Source organism: Trachurus trachurus (assembly GCF_905171665.1).
Source record: "Trachurus trachurus genome assembly, chromosome: 19".
NCBI classification, from domain to species: Eukaryota; Metazoa; Chordata; class Actinopteri; order Carangiformes; family Carangidae; genus Trachurus; species Trachurus trachurus.
This window is the reverse complement of record NC_139913.1, coordinates 21,908,434-21,933,943: the sequence shown is the minus strand read 5'-3', so window position 1 is coordinate 21,933,943 and position 25,510 is coordinate 21,908,434. Positions and strand designations below refer to the sequence as shown.

Sequence of the window (25,510 nt, the reverse complement as noted above, 5' to 3'; positions counted from 1 at the left end):
AGCAACTCTAAACGGACCGATCTTCGTCTCAGAGCTGACAAAACTCTCCGGTATGCATCTTGAGCGGTCAAATGCCGGTAACGGGACCAGATCGGTCAAAACGGAGGGTTCAAGCAAAGACGGTTTATTTTGGTTCAAGCTAGCTACATCGAGGGTAGGTTAGCTTCCTATTTAAAAGTAAAAGCACAAATTCTATCATCATGGTTTTCTGTATGTAAAGGGCAACGGATGTTTTATTTTGTGAAAGTAACCGAAAGTGCGTTGGTCACAACGGCTAGCTTGAGTAGCGCCAAATTCGTCCGAAGAAAATTGAAACAGCAGGTATTTAGACAAATTAACGACACACTGCTGATCTAAACGGCTACTTTCTCGCCTAAAAATGTTTGAAATGTTGATAAAGTGATATATATTTACAGAGTTTAGAGCTAAAATGAAATCAGCCTCTGACTGCTGATTTCAGCTGGGGTAGGAGGCAGGCTAACACTACCTATACACTTCCAGCGTTTGAGCTAAGCTAATTACGGGCGATACGGCTCTATCTCCCTTGTTACTGCACGCACAGTCGAAAGGATGGTGTCTATCTGCTTGTCATGGACTCGGGAGTGAGGCAAGACACGAAAAAAAATGTTGGCGTATCCCTTTAAAGTAATTACATTTTGTGTGTATTTACTTGTTGAGATGTGTGATGTGTGTTTTGTACTGCAGTGTATATATGCATTATAGCTAATGTCTATCAGTGCTTCTGCTCCAACTTCCGACTCAACTTCCCACCAGTTATTTTCATTATTGATTAATCGGCTGATTATTGGCTTCATGTATTTCTTGGTCTGTCTCATTATTTAAAAGTTACATCTTCATTTTCTATTTCCTGTCATTTAAAAGCGTTAAATTCTCACATTTGAGAAGCTTAAACCACTAGATTATTTGAAAAGTTGCCTGATTAATCAATCAATTAACCATTGCAAGACTATGTTAGTACTTCAGCCTCAAATTTGAAATGGACGCACTTGAACTTCTTCAAAAACTTCTGTTTCAGTCAAAGCACCACTTAAGCTTTGTTAGCTATAGTGGATGGATGTATTTCAAGAATGCCAAAGGGTCTTTATAAAAGCACATAACGCTGTGACGAATAAAGTCTCTTACTATGAAACGTCACATCTGTCAACATCACTCGAATCTCAAGTATTAATACATCCACTGATTTCTTTGTACTGAGCTGAGACCCTTGTCTGATCACATCAGAGGTGGTCCAGGTCACTCTGGGTAAACGCAGCCTGAGTGTACAGCACATGTAACACAGGATCACCATGTTGATCATCAGGATTCACAATGTCTTGACACATTCCAGACTGGCTGATTGCACACATACTTAAATGAGCACACTGTATACACAAACAGAGACATGCAAAATTGCACAGACATGCTCTCGGACACACACACACACACACACGCTCTCGGCACTGTTAGCAATACGCTAACACATGAGAATATAAATAAGCGTTCGCTCAAATGCTTAGAGAATGGTGGTGTGCAGATTGTGAATTTGACCCAGAGCCATTTCCTCAAAAGGATCTTCATGACTCACACTGACTAGATTGTTTGATGAACCTGCCATTCTTCTTCGGTGGTGTTAAATCACACATATCCATCTTGGCGTCATCATCAAGGCCCTGAGCCCTGCCCTGCTGAGGACCCAGCCCCTTACAGATTACTGCCAGACTCACTCATTACACTGCTCTGTGTGTGTGTGTGTATGACCAAACATTAGCCAAACAGCATATACGTACATATAGCAGCTGGAGCCCCCTGGATCACAGGTTTCTCTGTCTCACACACACAAAATGTTCATATTGTGATATATTAGCTCAGTAAAAGCTTGTGTTGACACGGTAACAGGAGCTGTTTTAAACCATTATCACCCCTATACGTCCATCCCAGGTTCCTAAAACAACACAGGAAGTAGCTACTCTACAACCAAACCGTCAGCCTGATGCATCAACATCTCATAAAAATAAAAATCGGGCGGTACACGCAATTCAATCCCATTAATGATATGTACGCATATAGGGGAGGGGAAACTTCAGCGGACATGTTGTGCACAGAGCGAGCAAGCAGCTGTCCTGTTAGCACCTGTGTGTGAGCGGTGCTGTGGGGTGGGGTAGGGGGGGCGGGGGGGGCCTGGTGGAGCCAGAGCCAGTCAGAGAGTCACCAGGCCTGAGGAGAGGAGAGGAGAGAGGGAAGGTCAGCACCACCGCATGCCACAGACAGACTGACGATACTTCTACTGGGCTCCACGCCGGGGACCTGGCTGTAATTACACCACACACACACACGCACATGCACGTACACACACACACACACACACACACACACACATTCATGCATGCACTGTTACCAGACAGACTGAGAAAGGTGCCCGGCTCCTGAGTTCTGTCTCTCTCTTTCTGTCTGTCTATCTCATTACAGTTTTATATCCACCATGACATCCTCAATCACACACCTGAGCAGACCCACAACTGCATTTACAAGCAGCAACCGATAACACAGACCTGTCATACATCTATTACACTTGAACTATGTGTAATAATAACGGAAATTACAGAGAAAAGTAGGTGGACAGACGGAAATTACACACATATGTGAATGTGGACCATGGGTGTTAATATTTTTGATGAAACAGCTTCAAAACAGGATTTTGGAGTCGGGCTGTTGTTTACAACAACTGATATTGGGAAATTCCACAAAACCCCCCGACTGGATTCAATGAAGATGTTATTTTGTGCTGTTTTTAAATTTCTTGTTTACTAGTGTGTGCATGGCCACTAAGACAGGCTTAAGCTTAAGAAAAGATCATGGTCATTGGAAATAAATTATGGTTACGGTACATAATAGTCAATAGTCACATTCAGCGTGCTCTCACACAAACATGGATTTCCCAATTTTCTTTGTGAATGGACACTTGTAGTCTGAGCTCTCAACTGGCCAAATCCAAGGTTAAATAAGGTCAACAAGGTTATTGGCACAAACCACAATTGTGATCTTGTTTGGCTCTTAGACTGACACCAGCACAGATCTCTGGTATCAATAGCTCCTTGTTGATCTACTTGGCCAGGCAGTTTGCCGTCTCTCTCTTCCCCTCTCTCCCTCTCTCTCTCTCTCCCTCCATGGGCCCTCTAACTTGTGAAAGTTATTGGAGTGTAAATGCGTTTAACAGCCTCTGTCTGTTGCTCGGCGTATGGAGAGAGCTATCTGTTGTCTGCTTCCTGCTTCGTCGTTTTCTGCGCCAGTAGCTCGAGGTTTAGAATTCAGTGGGAACCGAGTAGTTCAATTATAATAATTGAATCTCTCTAACTGAATAAAAGATCGCTACAGACCTGTGAGGAGGAGCTGGGGTGGGTAGAGGGTACCTTTTTTTTAACCAGTTTTTTTTTTACCATCACTGGGTCTAAATTTGAGAAGATGCGTTCAAGGTTCACTGTGCACTTCTTTTGTTTGTAGTCATTTTGCCCGCGCTGTCTGCAGAGGCTCACGAGCTAACATTTATTCCAGCGGGCGGTCAATTAAGTAGAGATTGTTATTTACAATGACAGGTGGGTGGGAATGGGTGTTCCCTGTTCCCACTGAGTTCCCAGTTAAAAAACCACCTTAATCCTTGATTGAGACATACGCAGTTTGAGCTTGAGGTCTAAGGGAGCTTTATTGTTCTGCTGCTCTTTAACCACAGCACCACTTCAATTTCTCAAGACTTTGTCACTTCATTACTCTCCTTCAGTTTTCATATGTACCCCCGGGACACCCCCAGCCCTGGTTCCATTTGCCTGCGGTGACAGAGAAAGGCAGACGCTCCTGTTTGCTCATGGCTCCAGGGGCTTGTGGCTCCCGATTAGCAAACCAGTGTGAGTCAACATCTGGTACATCCCTTTGACAAACTATCTCTCTCAGCGCACACTCAGCCTGTTGTCAGACCCCTGTCCCTTTTCGTCCGTTTTCCCCAAGCAGACAGGCACCCCCCCCACCCCCCACCCGGGCGGCAGTGCGCGCTTGCACATTGGCGAGACATTTCCCAAAGCCTTCCCAGTCCTCCTGGCATCTCAACAGGCTGTCACCTTCTTAGCCTCCTGCGTGTTCCACAAACATACCAGAGGGCCAGAGGGCAGCGGGGGCTACGGTGCTGCCCGTTTGTCGACATGCTTGATCGGGGCTGGGGGTGGGGGGGTGGGGGGCAGGACTTGTTCAGGTCGCGACACCGATGCGGTCCGTCGTGTCTGCTGTGCAACCTGCGGTATACGACTGCATTCCACCCAGGACGCGGGAGGTTTTAATGCAGTTTTAAAGGCTGCCAGGTTTAAACAGGGCAACCTCAATCTGAATCCTGTCACAGACCAATGAAGACACCATCGTAGAGTTTCCCTCCCTTTGTTTTTGTTACGCAGTGCCAGTCTATGAAAGTATCTTGGCTCTAGACTCAACAGAACACACATGCTGAGGAGAGTGTCAGGCAAGGGAACATCTGTTGTGGTCAGTGGCTGTGGGCAAACGGTTTCATTTCGACAAGATGGCCTGTGGCAACACAATGGCTTAGTGGTTGGGAGAATGACCGAATTGCCAGTACTTGTGGTCAGGGTTTACCTAAGTTGGACGGAGCTTCTGAAAGACATGTGGTCACGTTTTACATCGAATTACTCCTTAGTTAGTGATATATAAAAAAGAAAAGGAGTGACATCGTCTTGACACAGCTGTGTTTCAAGGTTTGATCCTTTCAAGTGGAACTGTGAAGTTTGAAGTTACCTACTCATCTCAAATTATTTTTTTGTCTGAAGTCTTTATTCCATTGTAGTTTCTTTTCCATTTGTCATCTTCGGCGCACCAAGAGCACTGAAAGTTATTTTATAACAACAAGCATGCGGAGTGTGATCGACAGAGCGTGCCAGCGATGATTTCACTGATGAGAATGTAGATTAAAATGACAGATTGAATCTTGAGGATTCGTGCGTAGTGAAAACACATGACTTAACTGTCCAAATAAACTGTGATATACTGTATGTTCCACTATCACAGCTCTCATATCTCAGCTGTGGCATCCATTCAAACGCTGCTTGACGTCTTAAAGCGGCCAAGTCTGTCCAGAGGAATGCGGAGCAGTGGTCCGCGTGGCTGTCTGAAGACGTCTGTGTGTTTGTGTTTTAGTGTGTAAAGCAGAGGCCTTTAGGTCGTAACATCGCTGGCATCCTTTTTATTTTCCGTTTTCTTTCTCTATCTCTCTTTCTCTCTCTGTGTCTTGCGCTCTCTGCCTCTCTCTTCTCTTGGCTGATGTGCCACCGTGGAGAAGGCAACAGTGACCCTATTGTGAACGGTGGGAATTGGGCAGCAGGCCAATGATGTCATCCTGCCATAGGGAAGACCAGGGGGAACGCCCTCCTGGCGTTCGGAATGCACTATTTTTTCCTGTTGTTTTCCGGAAGGCGGTGATCAATTTAATTCCACTCCCTGCTGCGGGGGTTTGGGGAGGGTGGGCGAGGGAAGGAGGGAGGACGGCCGAGAAGAGGAGGAGGAGGAGGAGGAGATGCGGAGAATAGGATAAGGATGGGGCGCTTTCTCACTCGACCAAAATGGGGTGCAGGAAAAAAAACGAAAGGAGAGGAAAAGAGGACGAGCACGGGATGGACTGAGATCCCTTTTTTCTCTCTTTCTTTAAATTCTAACTTTGTAAGATGTGAAAAGGGTAATCAGCCTGGAATGCCATGAGGTCACACCAACCTCCCCAATTAAAAGTTGCCGGGCATCATTACAGAAGAAAAAAGAGGAATGACTTACGGAAAACTAACAGTTCCTAACACAGAGTAACCCCGTCGCTCTGAATCTTTGATTCTAAGTGGACGCAGACGTTCACTCTTTTTACAGTGCAGCTACAGTGCTGTCATCTCTTGGGGAACTTTGCTTTTCTAGTTTGCAAACTACTGTAATTTCTACTTAAAATTAAAAATTAAAGGACAATTCCAGTCCATCACAACTTCACTCAGTCGAACCACCACTTAACTGAAACATCTCAACAACTCCTGAATGGACAGCCATGGACCTTCACATAGACATTTCAGCAGCGGTTCAGGTTTTCGCTTAACCTGTGGATTATCTCAACATCTACTAGGGGGAAGGGCACAGAGCTTTGCAGCCGTAATACTCAACCCCAATTCTGTCTAGTGCCGCCATTAGGGTGAAATATCTCTATCGATTAGTGCAGATTGCTGTGATGTTTGCTGGAGACATTCATGTCCCTGCACAAGATCAACTGTCATCACCTTAGTGATCCTTTGACTTTACATCCAATACCAACAGGTTGAAGGTTTCATCTTTCTGATACCTTTAAGTAAACACTTACAAAACTGACAGTATTTCCATCAGTTTTGCCTTTTGTGTTTAGTGCTAATTAGCAAATGCTAACGCAGTAAAAAAAAAAAATGAAAAGGTGAAATGTGGACATTCCATCAATGACATCAGCATGTTGGCATTGCCACTGTAAGCATAATAGCATGTTTGCAGTACAGTATAAACCATGTGCAGCATAGCTGTTGGTTCTTATAGTTTTGTAAGTGTTCTCACCAAAGTGCAGAGATTTGGAAAATTGCTACAGTGAAGTTGTGAGTGATGAAATATAAAGAGTCTGAACATCGTACAGGTTGAAAACAAGCTAGAGGTTTATCCAAAGTGTGGCAGGCTGAGACCGTTTCTAAACTGACAAAAAAAACAACAACTGGCCTTTGATTTCCGGTATGTAGAAAATAAGTTTAGCTATACTGATGGTTGGTTTGAAACCAACATAACAGTCTGACTTCCAGATTTTCTGGCCCTGATTTCTGGATTTGTGTCATTCCAATCTCAGATCTCAGCAATTTACATGATGCGTATGATTTTATCAGTAGTACCTGTAGGAAAAGCTACAAAAATAAGCCTTCAGTTTTAATATGCCAGAACTATCCTCTGAGTCCAATGAACACTTAGGCTTCAGCAGACCTCTGGTCTTTGTATGTGCTTGACTACACAGGATTTTCTTGAGAGGCTAAATTCAAGTAATTGTACAACGCTGGTAATGAGTGACTGAACACGTACGAAATCTAAAGCAAAACATTTATATTCACTGAGTGTGTGTGTGTGTGTGTGTGCCACAGTGATGTTTTTCTGGCCTCGCTTGAATTCATCAGCCTTTGAGTTCAAAGTGGGGCTTGCCATCACATCACAAAGCCACTGGGCTGTCTACGATATGATCACCATTAATCACAGCTTGTGATCAAGCATCGAGCAGCATTTTCTCCATCACGCCTGGAATGCCGTAGTAGAAACAAAGGATGCAGGGCCATACTCAGATTGACTTCAGATTGCACATCAGCGTGCTGTGGCATTCCTTCAACAACAAGGACAAAGCTATACACTTTAGTGGCGTTTTCTTTTCTTCTCCTTGTCATCAGAGGCAAAGGGGGGGGAAATATCACTTTGATGCTGTTTACTGGGTATTTTGCAAAAATAACTTTATGATGAATTTTAGGGGAGAGAAAAAAATGTAGAGGGGGCTTCAAAAGTAGTGTTAACGGGAGACAGATTTTTGACATGCTTCCCGAGCCATCTGCTTTGGGTTAAGGCTCGGAGACAGAGTCGAATATGGGGGAGAGGGTAGAGGGGAGTAAGACTGGAGAAGATGGCGAGGGCAGCAGGGAATAGAGGGAATGTAATATTGACAGGCAACAGTGGAAAGCGATTTATTTGGTTTTGCAAATGTTTGTGTTTTGAATTGTTGTGGCATGAGGTGTATGCATATGTAAAAGAAGAGACATCAGTCTCGCCAGTGCAAACATGTAATTAATTGTTCTTGTTCACACAGCTATTACAACAAAAATATTCAAGCACATGACTGGATTTTTCTACAGAAACAAACTGAGGTTCCAGTCTCCTGGTGTTTGGACATAATACTTCAGACATCATTTTTGCAGTTTCGACTTCTGCAAAAAAAAAAAAAAAAAAAAAAACCCTGAAAGCTGTGGTTGGTTCTGAAATCTGTCGTCCTGCCAAAGACCCCACGGAGCGAGTTCTGCTAGAGACGCCACAACACAAAACTAATTAGGAGATGTGCTCCAGGCATATCTGTTGATTTGAAGGGAGGTAGGCTTGGGGATTTCAGAGTTGCACTATCTCTGCCACTCCAGACTATTTCCAAATGGCCGCAGCACCTTGCCAAATTCCTTCACTTTCCTTATCTCCTGACATTAGCTCATTTAATGGTGCAAGAAAACGATATGAGATGCAAAAAAAACAATGTTGATTTTGTTGCTCCGGCTCTGCTTGGAGATGTTTTTTGTCCTGCTGTTTACTCCCCTCTCTCCTCTTCTCCAAGCTGTCCGTCTCCATCCACCCCCCCTGTGCCATTCTACCAGTCCCCAGTGGGCACAGTCAGCCAGTCTGGCCCGGCCTGCCCCTTGCTGTGGCCCTGCACTGGATAAGCTCCTACCTGGACCTTGGGTACAGGCCTTTGTATAGAGCCGTGGGGGGTGTTAGTGTGTGTATGTGTTTGTGTATGTGTTACGTGTGTGTGTATGTATAGCATTCACAGCAGAGACGGAGAAGGGGGTCCTATCTGTGCCTAAGGGCTGCCCCCCAACGCACCCTCACCATGCGCCCTATTCAGACCTAAGGGAGCGTGAACAATCAGTGCAAAACCAAAGAGCTAAGTCCCCTTGTTATACAAGCCCAGTTTTCAGCACCAACCCCACCTCTCTCCTCCATGGTGCATCCCACCCCCCTCACCCCCCCATCCCAGCACCCCAGCCCCACTTGTCAGAGGTTGACGGGCTTCGTTAAAACGAGCCGGGCTCCTTTTATGGCTTTATTTAATTAGCCATTCCACAGCAAACTGCCATCCGGCACCGCCACTACCGCTGCACCCACCCACCCACCCCCGCCTCTCTCTCCATCCTCCTGAAACCACCATCATCTTCACCACCACCTCTCCTCTGCCGTTACCCCCACCCACTCAACATCACCACCACCACCACCAGCAGCAGCAGCAGCAGCAGCAGCGCTATCCCTCCCCGCTGTGCTCACCGGTCCCCTCCTCTTCTCCTCTTCTTGTCTTTATCTCTTGTAATTAGCCAGGGGATGGGGGGTGGGACTCATTGCCGGGTTTGCTCGACAGTATTAGTGCTCAAGACCAGGAGGAAGTGTCTCTCCCTGCATGGGGGGTTTTCTCTGTCAGACCACCACCCCAAGACCCACGGAGGAAGACAATGGGAAGGGCCACTTCTACAGTAGCCAGCTCAGCCTTACTGTCCCCGCTGCCCACTGAGCTCTGTCTGCACTGGCACCCTAATCATTAACCAGATTATGACTTTGTGTGTCTGCGTGCAGGTTGGAGGGGTCAGTGGGAATTTACTCATAGGATGCTAAAGGCAGCTGGCGGCTCTTTGCATGTGGTTAATGTAGTTAAGCTCGGTTAATGAAGTCTCTTAATCACAGCAGACACGAAAGTTGAGGCACGTTCAGGCTCCTTGTGATAAAAACCTCTTCCATCTTTCAACGGGAGTTTGTTTTTACATCACACTCATACTGAGCATGATTCAGGTTTATGACTTTATTTTGGCTCGACTGGCCCCAACGTTGGTTTTTAGATCTTTGATCGAAACGCTGGTGAGCAATTTCACTTGAGCTGCACCAGAACTATGAGCGCACATTCCTTCCACATGCACTCAAACATGAGTAGTCAAACAGTGAGGCAGAGAGTCTGGGGAGGCCCTGGCTGCAGGTCCACACCGTGCTGGATCGACGCCCTCTAGTGACCACTACAAAAGACAGGCACATAATGACAGGTCGAAACACCCAATATCTGCGGTCAGCCTATCTAAAGTGAGCAGGATAAATACAACAATGTGGAACCAGGATCAAAGTCAGAGGATAAACACGTCTTAACTGCCTTTCATGGCTGATTTCAGTATGACATCATGAGCTTAACTTTCTCTGTGTGAGATTTTTATTTGTTAAATTAGGTTTAATAAAACTGATTGTTGCTTGGATCAACGCCAATATCACTTTTAATGCATTAAAATAAAAATAAAACAGATTTCAATGAGCCTCACATGGATTATTATGGCTGAATTAAATGTTTCAATGCATCAACCTGATAGTCAGTAAAGTAAAATTGCCTGTGTGCTTTTAAGAGGCATTATAGGAGGACATAGTTTAAGCAAAAGTGAAAAAAAAAAAAAATCCTGCATGGTCTAATGACTGCTTAGCATGGGAAAGGTACCGCTTAGTTATCCATGGCCATTTATAGCCCTTAATTACGCGCCTATTTTGTGACCCTTGAGTTCAACGGGCCAATTCCTGTGTGGACCCAAATCCTGACGAACAAAGGTGGAATGTGATGCCCCCTTTTCCGTAGACGAGCTACTAAACGTTTCCCATCAATTTCATGGGAAAGTCCGTGCCAAGGAAACTCTTTAAACGCTTCAGCTGAATATTGACGGGGTATTGAACCTATTAGTGCATCCCAGACAGTTTACTGATGAAAAGCACCAGACAGACAAACTGTTGCCATGGCGCCTGAAGTGCGGCTTGGATTCCATCAATTCTGTAAATGTGCATAACGCTGCTCATGTTGTGGAATATTAAACTGTAATGCGGGATAAAACTGGTGCTTTAGGACCCAGTTGATCCTCCTGATTGTGGCTGATATTTTCCACGTTGTGAGGGGAGGGGAGGGGAGGGGAGGGGGTGGCCCGGGAGGAGGGTGGGGGGTGGAGGGGGCTGTCAATCATAGTGAAAGTGGCCGGGGTGGGCAGGCCCCTCTGACACTTTGTACCGTCGGAGGGGGATATTTAACTTGGGACTGAGCACCACTCGCTACAGACACACTCACACACAGTGTGCCTAAGCAAAGAAACGCTCCAGCGCCAAGTCTCTCAGACTCCTGAAGTAGGAGCGACTCAGTAGGAGCTTCTGTACCAGTTATCAAAGGAGTAGAAACGCTCCCTCAGGAATTGACCGCTTGCACCAACCGGGCAAAAATGCTCCATATTATGGACTGTCTCGTCATGCAGCGACAGAGGGATCTGGAGCTTTTCTGAGAGGATTCAGCAGTGCCAGGGTGAACAGAGGAACGCTGAACTAACAACGTGTACTTGGGCTTTCTGCAGTTTGCATTTGCTTTGCACCGACACTTGCATTTGCTGTAAAGCCACTTTTCGGCGTCTTTTTTTCTTATCGCCATCATCATCATCATTATTATTATTACATGCACAGCCGAGAGTTCTGTGGGAATATTACAGCCTGAGACCTTTATGTGAAAAAAAGAAAGGAGAAAAAGAAAAACTGCTCTGCGATTTGGAACATCCTCTGGAAAGACAAATGACTGTTATTTCATAAGTTGAGATTGCATCCCACCGCGGCGCAGTTTTCCTCTGACTTTTTTTTTTTTTTTGGGACATTTTCTCAGAGGTGCACGCACCGACGGCTGGAATACCACAGGGGTGGGGGGGGGACTGACTGAGTGCACAGACTTCACCTCCTCAGTCCATGGATCGTGCGCCCTGGGACCTTGTCAAACCTGAGAGCGTCAGGCGAAGTTAAGAGAGAAGCCACGTTTATAAAAGCCGTGCGTAAAAATAACATTGGCCAAGGCAGCCCCTCATTGCCGGGCGCGTGACATTTAAAACTTGGTGAGGTACTCCTTTGTGCGCCCTGCTCTCTCTTGGGACCCTCCGGATCTATTCTGTCTCTTTAGAAAACACTTCATTCCATGCAGCTCTCGCTTCGGCCGCTGTCATCCAGTGTAGACAGTTCGTCGTGGCTTCGAGTCCCCGGGGTAACCATGACAACCGAAAGAAACCCAAAGTGAATCCAAGGGAGCGGGGTGAGGCCGGAGAGAGCGTGAATAGAGTTTTCCCCATTTTGTTTTGTGCTTTTTTTCGGTTTAGACTAAATACTTTTTTTTTTTTTTTTTTTTTTGCAAAGCTGCGGCTCTGCAGAGTTGCATCAGCGGGCAAATTGCAAAGTTGAAGGGAGCCCTAAAAAGCAAAGCACTCCGCTCCATGTCATTCAAACCCGACGTGGTCTATTAAAAGTATCGCCTTGCTGGTGACTGAACTTCTACTATTTATGAAGCCCCGGGCTCGGCACTGCAGAGAACACAGTACCCGGGAAAAGAACTGAGTTTCTTTACGCGACGAGAGCCGGTGCGTAAAACAACAGGAATTATGGGCCTCTCACAAACGCTGCTCGTTTACGTGCTGGTGTGCGTTCACCTTGGAGTTTCCCAGCATTACCTTCGCCTCCGTCCATCGCCCAGCGATCACCTTCCCCCGCCCGACCTGAAGGAGGACCCCGACCCGGAGTACGACCCCCGGGAGCAGGACTTGGTGGAGAGGACTCTGAGGAAAAAGCTCGGCAGTAACTTTGACCCCAACTTCATGTCCATCAGCTCACCCATGCTGGTGAACCTCTCCGCGCCAGACAACCAGGTGAAGCTGCAGGGGCCCATGCCCAACGAGATTAAAAAGCTGGACCTCACAGAGACCCCCTATGGAAAGCGGGTAAAAGTGGGCAAGAAAGCCCGTAGGAAATTTCTGCAGTGGCTGTGGACCTATACGCACTGCCCAGTGGTGTACACCTGGAAGGATTTGGGCGTCAGGTTCTGGCCACGTTACATCAAGGAGGGAAACTGTTTCTCTGAGCGCTCTTGCTCCTTCCCCGAGGGGATGTCGTGCAAGCCCGTCAAGTCAATCAGCAAGATTTTCCTCCGGTGGTATTGTCAAGGGTTTCTAAGACAGAAATACTGTACGTGGATACAGGTGCAATACCCAATCATCTCAGAGTGCAAGTGTTCGTGCTGATTTTCTCTAAGGAAGTAGCGGTGGAGGTCGCAGGGGTGGGGGGGGTGGGGGGGTGGGGAGTGGACTGGAAATACGGTTTCTATTGCACTGTTAACTCTCTACAGAGGTGGGCACCATAGCAAATCTATTTTTTTATATAGCATTTTAAGTGAAATACCAACATTGTACATATTAAAAAAAAAAAAAAAAAAAAAAATGCAGCTATTTTTTCTAATTGAACCAGGACCATATTTTATTCTCAGCCCTGAAACGTTTGTTTTTTGGGGAAACACGAGCACTTCAAGAGGAAGAGCTTTTTTTCATCTTTTTTAAGAGACATTGAAGATGGGATGCATATGCTACACTTCTCCAAGAGGTGAACTTTTTTTTTTCAACTGAACATTGATGCTGACTGTTATTTCACTGCAATGCTGCCTAGAGTTTTTGTATAATATTAATATCAATAATAATTAAATTGTAAAAAAAGAAAAGAAAAAAGAAAAAAAAAGAAGAAGTTGAGGTTAAAGATATATATAAAGGCGTGAACTCAGCTTTTTGGAATACATAGTATTGTAGAAATAAACAAATCTGTACGTTTTATTTATTATTTTAACGATTGTGAGTATAGAGCATAAGGAAAGAGAATAGCAGAGTATACCAGAAAAAATATGGGAGATGTCTACTTGAATATTTCTAAAAATGACAAAAAAATAAATAAAAAAGTAAAACATATCAGTGTACATGTTATGGTTACACGTTTTAGCAATAAAGCCTATCTTTTCAACATGTGATAGTGTCAAGCCATGTTGCTTACAACGAGTGTCTATATCCAGGGGGCGTGTACACTGTAAAAAATATCATCTGAACATGTTGTGAAAATCTTTCCCTGCCACAGAAGAAGTCACTTGTTTTTGCACCAGGGTTTCATTTTACAGGATTTTCTATAAATAGGTGCCATAAAAATGTCTTGGATTAAGTTTTGGAATTAGAAACAAGTGAAATTGAGCCACGTTTTGTGAAAAAAAAATAAAGTTGAACATGATGCCAGGCTGATATTTCTTACAGTGTAGACGGGGTCGGGGCTCCGGAGTGGAGTGGAGTTAACTGAACTGCACAGTAAGTCCAAGCTTCAGTGGCTCTTGTGTGGACTGCCTGATGCTCCACGCCGTCACAGTGTGATTTCAGAAAGGGGGCTGATTTACTACGCTGCGTAATGTGCAACACACACAAGCACGCACGCACACACACCGAGCGCCTCCACAGAACTGGCATTCATTTGTCTCAGAGAGGAGGAGAGGAGAGGAGAGGAGAGGAGAGGAGGAACATTCATCTCCCTCCCTGTCCGTGCGCACACGCTCGTGTCAGGGCTCCGAGGTGTTAACATAATAGCTAAAATATGATTCAGACATTTCAAACAGTGTCAGATGATGAAATGGCCAACGTGTGTGTGCGCGCAGGCCAGGGGCGTCTGGGGTCTGTGCTTTTTACTCTGGAAGCTCCACACAAGTTCCACTGAGGTATTTGTATAGAGGTGGACTGGAGCAGACCGGCGCCTATTCAAGTCTGACCGCCCTGGAGAGAGAGCGCGAGAGAGAGAGAGAGAGAGAGAGAGAGAGAGAGAGAGAGAGAGAGAGAGAGAGAGAGAGAGAGAAGAAAAAAACACAAAGCCCATAAAACAATGGTCAACTGTTTTTGACGTTAGCAGACTATTAATTGGAGAGCCGGGGTATGCTGTCTGCAACTTAAAGAGATATGGCCAATTAAACGCGCTGGAGACGCGCAGGGAAATGAAGTCCTATGAAATCAAAGCGAGGAGTCATTTTCTGTAAGTAGAGGGGAGGGAGGGGGGGTTATGGTGTTTATATTATTCTTTAAATACAATCAACGACTTAAACAGAGCTATGACTGAACGTCTGAGGGCTAAAAGCAGCCTGTGTAGTATTTCCACTGAGCGCATCTTGTGTGCGTTAAAGTGATTTGTGTTTTTTGCGGGAAGAGTTGGATTTGACACTTGCCGCCCGGTTATTGTGACAGAACCACTGAGGGGATTTGGTAAGCAGAGGAGAAGAACGGCAGCATGCCAAAGGAGGAGGAGGAGGAGGAGGAGGAGGAGGAGGAGGGGGGCTGCTTTCCTTACTGTCAGCTTCTTTCTTGATGATGTCTCGGGGTTTTTAGAAACTGCGTCTCTGACTCGACGGCGCCACTCAGCCGCCCCCTCTCGACTGCGCAGAATGAGGCACTTTGGGAAACAGTAACCCTTTCAGGCTCTGCCCGGAGAGTATTTTAGAAGCGTGTGAAAGGCAATACGCCGCCCTGGCTCCAGCCAGTTAGGTGCGCACCTTTTAGAAACAGAGCCCCTGCCAGCCAGTCAGATCAGCGCTTCTCAAAGTGGGGTCCGGGGACCTCCAGGTGGTCCTTGAGGGGATTCCAGGGGGTCCTCAGCAAAATGATTAATGGGTAAATTTCAGCAAAGTGCTTAATTCAGTAGAAATAACCCCAGCTTGAGTGTGTACACACAGCAGTCATGTAACACTCTTCATTATCAGCTCCTCACTGTCAGAGCCAGATATGAAGAAAACTGGAAACTGAAAGTCTCATGAAACCAAAGACTTCATCTTTGTCCTTTTTTTCGTTTCTACAAGGAAACACAAATTAAATCATATGAGTTTGCTTGTTATTTCACAACTTTCAAGTGTCACTGTCATGAAACCGTTGTGTGATTGGATAAACTCACTTTTCCTCTAAGCTTTGCTATTTGTTCAAAATCCAGCCCCAACTTTAAATCCACTATATTAATCCCCTCCTAGAAATAGGAACCCTTTTGAATACAGAGTTAATATAGAAGCATCTAACACTGTTAGAGGTTAAATACGGACCATGTGGTTGTTTTTTCTCTCTTTTTACACCCAGGGAAAAATGCCAATCCTCAAATGATCAACTGTCAGAGACTCCTGTCTTCACTTTATGCATAACTTCGATGTTGACTAAATTGCTGCTTTGCACCATTCATAAAATCTGTCCTTTCATTTATCAACAAATCACAAAACTCCATCGTAAAAAAAATGACTTGAGGTCGGTTAACTGTCCTTGTGGCCACAGACGGAGCCGTGACTGACATGTTATGCTGGGAAAAATTAGAAAACGTCTCCCATCAACACCATGAGAGCGCCACATGTGAAGCGTTGACACGTCAGAGCAGCCTGCATTCGTACACTGTCCATAAAAATGTCAAGGCAGTGGCGGCCTTTACCCTGTCAGACGCTCAGCATCATTATTGTCTGACACAGCCTGTCTCCACATTCATCACCATGGACCTCTGACAAAGTGGGCCGCAGTGACCCTGTGATGATAAACACTGTCTGGTATACTTGGAAGCTACATATACATTTACACCCTCATGTAGACATGAGATAGAGCACATGCCTGCGAGGAGAATTAAATAAAGAAGGCCTGGAGACAATTAGGACAGGGATGATGGGGTGGAGGGAGCGAGGGGGTGGGGTGACATGCTTAGAGCCTATGATGAGGCTCTGTCTCCTGATGAGAGTCAATTATTATGATGGATTGCGGTTCTATTGGGAATGATTGGGGTGCATCAGTGGGTGGGAGGGAGATAAAGGGTCTGTGGTGACTTTGATCCCAGTCAAAGACACGTCCATACCTGTGTGGACACAGCTACACTGGTGTGTAACATAAGTGTATCCTGATTGCGTGCATGCATGCACACACGCACACACATCGGTGGGTGTGTGTATGTGTGTGTGGAGTGGGCTGACAGACAGACAGAGATGGAGACAAGGGTCTGTGGCTGTAAGTATGGCCCAAACCCCATGGTTGTAAAAGCCAGTGAGTCAGCAGTGCTGAGGTTATTGATGATGACAGGGTATTAGATGGAACACTGAGGGGAGGGAGGGCGCACACATACAGACACACACACACACAGACTAACACACACACACACACACACAAATGGAGTCACCGCAGATGATACCCGGCATTCCGTCAGACCACCAGCCCCGGCTTGTGGTGTCTGGAGGCGTGTGTGTGTGTGTGTATTTGTTCATATTGTATAAGAAGCAGTGAATCTGCCTTCAGTGTGCGTCTGTATAGTATGTGTGTGTGATTTATCTGTGTATGAGTGCCTGTGTGTGTGTTTTTACGGATCCATTTCACACTTCCTGGTGGTCTTCATTTGATTGGTCACTCTCTAAACCACCGAAGGACCCCGATTGATTAATTACAGCGCTCTCTCTCACCAAGGTTATGCCTAAAATGCATGTGTGTGTTTTTATGTGTGCGTGTTAAGATCTTGGAGAACGCCTCCAGTTACCCGAGACATACCCGAAATCGTCCCGATCTCAACCATCCATCACTTGCGAGAGAGCTGACAAACCCGACCTGGAATCAGCAGCAGCGGCCGCAGAATTCATAACATGCCACTACATCAACACAGCGGCCATCTTTGTCAGCAAACAACAGGTGACTGTAGTCAAATAACAGGTGATTGTAATCAAACTCCAATCATCGCCAACGAGCTGCGCTTAGGACAATTAAGCGTCCTGGGAGGAAATGCATGCAATGCTACACGGAGTCATGAGTTCACTCGTCATTCACCAGCCTGACTGAAACCTTCTTTTTATTATTATTATTATCATTATAAGTCATTTGCCACTTTAAAAGTCTGGCCGGTAACTTCAGTCTGCTGCTAATCTGACAAGTGGGAAGAGGCGCTTGCCCATCGGGGCTTCCCTGCTTTAAGTTCATACGAAAGGCCAAAGTTGACCATATACCTTCAACATCCAGCCTCCTTCCCTCCGCTCTCAAATCATCTTTTCAAGCATTTCCCCATGCGTTCGCTGTTACAGTACTTGTTTTTATGTGTTTGCAGTTGTTGCTGCCTGATGTAATCCTCTCGAACCCAAATCGTCTCATTAATCATATTTGTCTTGTCTATTTTATGCTCTTAATCTCTTTATACCGGCAATTTGAAAAGTAATAATCAGCTAAATGATGTTTATTTTATGTGGTTTGTGTCCCCGGAGCTCCCACCAACCACACAGCCGTCTAAAGCCCGCAGCCAAAACCTGGTAGCACTACTGTATACGCTCCTATGCTGCTACCCTTTTAATCAGACGCATAGTGTCAGAGTCACATTTCTGTAGTCATGCTTGCTGATTACTCAGTTTAACTCTTGTTAGATGTAACAGATATTGTAAGCCCAAAGTAAGGACTAAAAATAGAGCTGTGGGTGGCGTGGCACTCACAGGGCTGGGAATAGTGCATATTCTGAGCCCTGTTTCCATGGTTACTTGTGCTTTCTCCCATTGCGAGCCAAGGTCTCAAAATCCTAAAAAAAAAAAAAAAAAAAGTCCCTTTGCATCGATGGTCTTGTTTTGTTTTGTTTTGTTTTGTTATAAATCGTTTTAAGAACAGGCTAATTTTACTTTTTCATCACGTTGCCTCCTCACGAATCAGGAAACATGTGAGGAAGTTTGTGGACCATGTTTGGTACATGCCAGTGTCACAGACTGTGGATTGTGAAAGTGTTGAGGCCGGCGTCTAAAAATGTATGGACACAAATATGCCATTAACCACCAGTGACTTTACCATCTTTACCTCATTAAACTAAAATCAGAAACCTTGGCCTGTCTGTCAAACGGGACACTGAATAGAAGCTGTTTTTAGCCCATTGACCCCAAAAAATGAGTAAAACAAGGAATAAACTCCACTGCACAAACATACGCAACACACACCATTTCCTTTTTCTGTAACACACACATAGACACACAAAATCTCAAGATAGACATTAATGTTTGACAGAGCTCATTACCAGCCCACACAAACACTAGGTGTTCCCAGAGTGCTCCCGATACATAATTGGTCCCCGGTCGTCATAACAACAAACACAGGTAAACTATCTTTAAGTTGTTTACTTCACTACTCAACTCGATCATGATTGGGCCGCCTCGATTATATACACACTTGAGTTCTATAGTCCTTGAGTTCTATATTTTCCATATCCATCTCCTCTCGGCTCACTGATTGCTGCTGTACACACACACACACACACCTCCCCCTCCCAGCCTGTCCGGCGGCTGTCTCCCAGTACCCCTCTGTGCGCCTAGATGGCATGCTGAGAATGTTTACTTTCGCCACAGTGTGTATTTACAGAGCCTAATAGTTTTTTAGGCCGCAATGGCGCCTCGCTTCGTAACATGTGTACAACCCACCTACTCCCTCCCGACTCACACACACACAGAAAATACACAAACTCACACCCCTCCGCACCCACCACCACCACCACCACCACCGCCACTACCGCCACCAAACAACAAATCAAACCTCTGGTATTTGGGGTTTGGCAGCAGTGTGAGCTCTAATGCAGCCAGGTGACACAGGGAAGCAGCAACACCAGAATGTGATGTTACCTCCTCTGTGACGGGACTGAATGGATCAGATGAAGCTAAAAATAAGGGTCAGGGAGAAGGGTATGTGTGCTATGAGAGGCTGAATGAATGCACGAAGGGCTCGCGATGAATGGTTGTGTGTGTGTGACATGTGGCGGCCGAGAAGATTTGTGAATGTGTGTACAGTATGTGTGCGTGTGCAGGTTTTTTTTTTTGCGAGGGAAGGAGAGAGAGAGGGAGATGATGAAGTGTACTTAGATTAAACAGATTATGCAGATGAAAGGCAGGCAGGGTGTCTGGTGGTGCCACGTCACAGATTTCGGGGGGAACCGGTCGACTGACCACCGGTTATGGAAGAAAAGCTGGATGGTCACAGAGGAAAAGCTGCTTTTGCGAGAAAGAAATTGGTATTATGATGGAATCAGCCAACTCTAGCATTGTCTAAAGGTAACTGTCCTGCTCAAGAGAAATGCAGTGCATGGTAGTGGTGGGTTACAAGGTCATGGGTCATGATAGGGAGCTGAGCCCTGTAAAGACCTTGATTTAAGACTAAGATCTAACTCAGGCCTCAGGAATTCTGCTCAGTCCCTTCATGACTGGTTACAAACAAACACAAAAGTAGAAGCCACAAAGAAGAATAAAAATAAATCAGTGTAGTTGATCTTTTGTCTTTTGTTAAAGTAATTTAATTAAGAAGTAAGTGCAATGAAGTAGCTGCATCCACAGGGATAGGTGTAAGACATTTTAGCTGGTGTAGAGGAGTTTGATAAAAATGTTTTCAAGCAGCAGCCAGCAGAAGATTATTTTCATTTCATTTCTATTATGTCTCGATGTGTTTTCTGTATTGTACTTGTTCACAGAGACGCTGGCGAGAAGTGACATTTACACGGGAATAGAAAGTCATAATAGAAAAGGATAATATTTGGTACAGCCTCGAAAAAAGAAAAAGAAGAGCAATCCTGTGAAAGAGTTTTTAATGTTGTTGCTTAGCATTGCAGTTTGTCTTCTACTGCTGATGAATGGGTAAAAAATTGTGTTGGTGTGCTTTATTTCCAGTGTCTGGTTGGTGAAATCACCATTTCCAATGCAGAGGAGGGGGGAGGCCTAAACGGTAAAGTGTAAACTCAGAGGAACCAACAAGACGTTGGAACAGGATCCATCTTTAAAGCCATTATGTGATTTTCTCAGATTATACATAGTGGCTGAATACAACTTCAGCTCGGGTCTCTGTTGCCAGGCATTGTGGGATATGTAGGCACGTACTTAAGTGCTTGGGACATGTTGGGGCACAATAGGAATCATTACAAAACAGCTCCTGGGACTCCATAAACATGATAGATTGGTAATATATAACGGTGCAAGAGTATCAAATTAATGCTCCCTTTTATCCCGATTACCATAAAGGGGTGAAGGGGGCAGTGTACTCGATCCCACTGAAAGGACAGAGTAGGCATTAAGAGTGGAGTCTAAAACACTTGGCCCATTGTTTTATTTTCTTTCTCGCGTTAGACAAAGAGAGCGAGGGAAGCAAACAGGTGAAAATAACTGGCTTTATTTTCCCCACTGGGCCGCCATGCACGACTTGGGCTGCTGAACCTGATGTCCTGACGCCTGCCTGTCTGTCGTATTCAGCCGAGGTGGTCTATTCAGAGTGAGGGACCAGGGGACACAGCCCAGGGGGGTGTGGACGTGCATGTGTGTATGTGTTCATGTATGTGTGTGTGTGTGTGTAAGAGGGTGGGAGGAGGCACTGTGAGCAGCAGAGAATGCTTGGTGATGGGTTACCAAAAACAGAGCACCAGGGGACAATAGGACCCAGGACATTCCTGACATAACCCCAACACACCGGGGAGGAAGTGGAAGGGGGGGATTTATTGGTGTCAACGGCCCCTCGCCCTGAGAGGAGGAACGGGTGTCTCTTTTGTCCCCTCTGGCATTGGAGATGGACTGAATCAAGCCTTGCACAGAGAGGACGCCTCTAAACACATACACACATAATCACTCCTTTGAAAGAAGAACCACCAATTAGGGAATGGACATATATGGCTATAGAGGTTTAGAGTCTAAGGGGGCAGGTTTCTGTGCGCGTATGTGTGTGTGTGAGAGAGAGAGTGTCTATGTGTGTGTGTGTGTGTGTGTGTGTTGTTGTATGCCTGCCTGCATGCACTTGTCAATAGGATCTGAATGTAAAGGGAGAGCCAAATGGGATGCTTTTCAGCTCAAAGTGCACAAGGGTTGACCCCATGGGAACACTGCTATGAACTTGTTTGAATCAGACAGCATTTAGTCTCATTTAGGAATGGTTCACGTTACACCGAAAGAGACCACAATGAACAAGACAATGTTAATACTATGGTAATTGGCTGGACAATTGTCAAGTGAATTTCCCATAGTGTTAACCCAAAACGTTGTACTTGAGAAATGTGTTATTGTCTCCTGTTGAGTGAAATTAAATGATAAAATGACTTTCACGCCTGGCTTAAAAAAAATGTATGAACTTCTAAATCCAGTATGTTTCCATGTAACATACTTTTTTTTTTTTTTTTTTTTTCAGAAAAATGGCATGTGTCCCATTATATTGCCCATTATATATTATTCAACCGGCGAGAAGAAACATCCTTTGACTAATAGGGAAGGCTGGTTTTGAATTGCATTGTAATTACTGACCCAGCCTGAGCCTCCCTACAGCTTATGCAAACCATATTGAAGGTAAATACCCCTTTTGTGAACGGAAATGACTACGGAAAGCTGACCACCGAGCCTGACAAAGAATACTTTTTCTCCATAGATACTTGAGACTTAAACCTACAGAAAACATCAACACCACACAGATTGAAGACCACATTTAAGTTAAGTGATTCAGAAAACATCAATATACCTGCTGAAGCTGAATAAAGGAAACATACTGTACACGCTGGTATCTTTCACACAAATACAGGTTTACACTGATAAATCTAAGAAAAACAACTAGGCTATATCTATCCTTAAGGATGCAGGGTTGTATATTGATGACAAAAGCCTAAATCACAGTGTCGAAGCTTGTCATCCTTGCATCAACAATATACCTGGGATGAGTTCACCATCTTGGTTTCAATTTTAAAAGTTTCAACTCGCTGGCCTTGATCATGTTGTACAACACTCCCGCTTTGACCTCATCACCAAACACCAACAGGTGGAGGAACATATCAAACTAAACCAACACTGCCATCTAGTGTTTACAAGCTTGTGTCATCCCTTAATGTGGGTAACAGGCTTCTAAACCTGTGCAATTACACTGTGGTTATCTGTGATCCCAGATGAGCAGTAAAAAAGAAAAGAAAAGGAAAAAAAAGCTGACCTTTTGAAGTTTTACAAGCTCAGGGTTTGTACTAATGTCATGTTGTTTGCGTGGTTGTTTTGGAATGAACCAGTTTAAAGGATTGTTAACTTGTACACAAGGGGTCTGTTAGGGATCACATGCCGCTTTATGATCTGACTAACGAACTTATATCTTACTCATTTCCAAATAGGCCATTTTAATTAACCTGTTCTTAGTTTATCATTGTAACAATGAGTCATTCAGGTTGGAAAGCTTAGGGAACTCACTGGCATCCTGTCTAAACTTGTCTTATAACTGTAACTCTAACACAACTGCTCAGCTTACACAGTGATTCTGTGGCTGAAGTTAGCCACAGTGGTACTTCAGCTAAATGCTAACATTAGCATGCAGTTGTGCTCATTTTGACAGGTCTAACAAGATGATGCTAAACAGGTCAGGTGTAATGTCTACCATGGTTGATTTATACCATTTAACAGCAGAATAGCATGCTAATTTTACTAGCTGATATTTGTACACACAAAGCAAGATGTTTTGCCAGTAGATCATAAGAAATTGAGTATTATTAGGGAAACATTGGGGAAGCTGAAGGGCAAAATGTGAACCTCCTGGTGGTACAAGAGGAGAAGGATGGGGGGGTTTCCCAAAGTCAGGACGGTCCTTGTCTGGGAAGCATGCTGGTGGCACTAGAAAAAACGTTTGTCATCAATATTAAGACATAAAATAACATGCATTCTTATGGTATCAACATCTAATCCCAGATACATATTGTATCATCTCTTTCCAGCTCCTACAAGTGCAACAAATGTGTGTGATCACCCACTGATCAACACTGGTAATTATTACCACTTTTGATCTGGATCAGCTTTGACAGGCGCGGGGGAAGCAGTGAACCATTTAAAGTTTTCTCCTAATTGACTGCAGATTTATTTGGCCATAATTTACTATCATTGTGCTTGAAGTGAGCCTCTGCCATCATCCACTTCCAGCTCACTGGATTACAACTAATTCATAGAGCGGCTCTGTAGCCTTGGGTGGCATTGTTGTGGCCGTACAATTTATTAGCTAATCGGCAAGACAGTGCCAGATTCTGCTGCTCATGAATGTCAGGGTGGAATGAGAACCAGAACGTGAGCTTTCATTAGTGCGTTTCGACTCTCTCGCTCTCTCTACATCTTCAGAACACACATCAAGTTCAAATGGGAACTCCCAAGCACTTCCAGCTGGCAACACTTTGGGATAATGATGCTGGATTCCACACAAATGAAGGGCCCAAATACCACCAGAGAGTTACCTGAACCCCCTCCTCAATGCACGGACATGCATGCATACATGTATGTAAAAACACGCATACTTCCGAGGCAATCTTCCTTCTGTGCGGGATAATCACGCATGCACCGTGCGCCGAGTGGGAAAGCCAATTTCCCCCCACCATCATCCTGGACAGTCACTGCTGTCAAATGTAAGCAGCTAACCCAAAAATAATCCCACAGCAAGTCAACAGTACCCGCCCCCCACCCCCCACCCCCCCTCCTCTACACGTACACACTGAGGCCAGCACACATCCTCTGAGTCTTCAGGAGTGCAGATTGGGTTACAGCAGATTCCTCGCTGTGGCCTCAAGGTATCCTCATTTAAAAACTCTCTGCGGTTGAGTCATCAGTGTGAGCTGGGAAGAGACCACCTTCAGTGGTGTGATGTCAAAATGATGGATGGGACCATAATACTGGCAGAAGAGCTATTGATGGCTCTCTTTCCTTAATGTTGACATGTTGATACCGCACACCCCAAGACATGAGTGTGGGTGTGTGTCTATGCGAGTGTGTGACACAGGGAGAAACATAGAGACACTAGGCACTGCACTCACACACACACACACACACATACACACATACGCATCGCATAAGGACATGCTGGTATTATACCCATTAATATCTCTTCCGTTCCCACTCAGGCTCTGGCTCTTTGAAGTGCGGTGGCAGCTGAGTCCTGAATGAGTGAGTGTGTGAGAGGATGTATACAATAACGCCAACACGCCGTCTTGACTTAAGATGAGTCGGCAGAGGGAAAGTAAACAGGCGGGGTTCCCCAAGAGGCTGTCGCTATAAACAGGGGGTGTGCTGAGAGGGGCTCAAGCTGTTTATTTTTACATGAGACCTCAATGTCGTTTGAAGTGCCCTCTGTGCTTCACTCTCTCTCCCTTTATGTCTCTCTCTTTCTTTCTTTCTTTTGACCTCCTTTTCCCATTTTCCCCCCAAAACTCTGCCATAGCCCCACCCCTACAACCACCCCACCCTCCCATCCTCTCTGGGGTTCCTGCCAGCAGCAAACTAATTATCAGTCGGTTGGGTTCCACCGTGCTCCTGTGTTTGGCCTGCCTCTCTCTAGGCATATGGATCTGCAGCGTGGTTCACATTTCTGTACAGTGACGCAGGGTTTTCAGCTGAAGTGAAGGACATCAGCAGGAGCCCACAGAGCAGAGAAGTAACAGCTCCCTCCCAGTGGGAGACACGTCAGGTGGATGCACTTGTGAGATACAGAATTCTCATTACATGTCCCATCCGATGAGCTGGATATGGGAAATAATGTCTTTAAATAGGAACTACAGTAAGTTAAATATTGTGTGCACCAAAGTAATTTACACTTGACATAAAAATTGTAGGTTATATATTAGGATTATAAAAGGTATTGCTAGAGTTTGATTCTGACTTTTTGTCATTAAAGCAGAAGTAAGCAGAATATTTGTGTTAATATAAGTCTTAAATAGTTCTATCTTCCAAAAGCAATCACTTGTATAGAGTGTTTGGTCTGAAACACGGGTCTGTCAGTCACTCTGCTCTGCTGTGAGCCGAGAAGAAAACGTTCCTTGTATCCTACAACCTTTATCCAATGAGGAGAGAGAACGGCATAAAGGGGCAGTCCTCTCTGTGTGTGCAGCC

At 45.1% G+C, this 25,510-nt stretch overlaps 2 protein-coding genes across 2 annotated transcripts in view; both read left to right on the top strand.

The window, feature by feature from the left end:
* Positions 1-25,510, top strand: part of mfsd1l (major facilitator superfamily domain containing 1-like) — a 258,249-nt gene that overhangs the window by 81,353 nt on the left and 151,386 nt on the right. The window lies entirely within an intron of this gene.
* Positions 11,543-12,882, top strand: nog2 (noggin 2). Its single transcript, XM_083994028.1, has one exon. It carries the CDS (start codon positions 12,234-12,236, stop codon positions 12,867-12,869), a length of 636 nt encoding a protein of 211 aa, XP_083850154.1. The 5' UTR covers positions 11,543-12,233; the 3' UTR covers positions 12,870-12,882.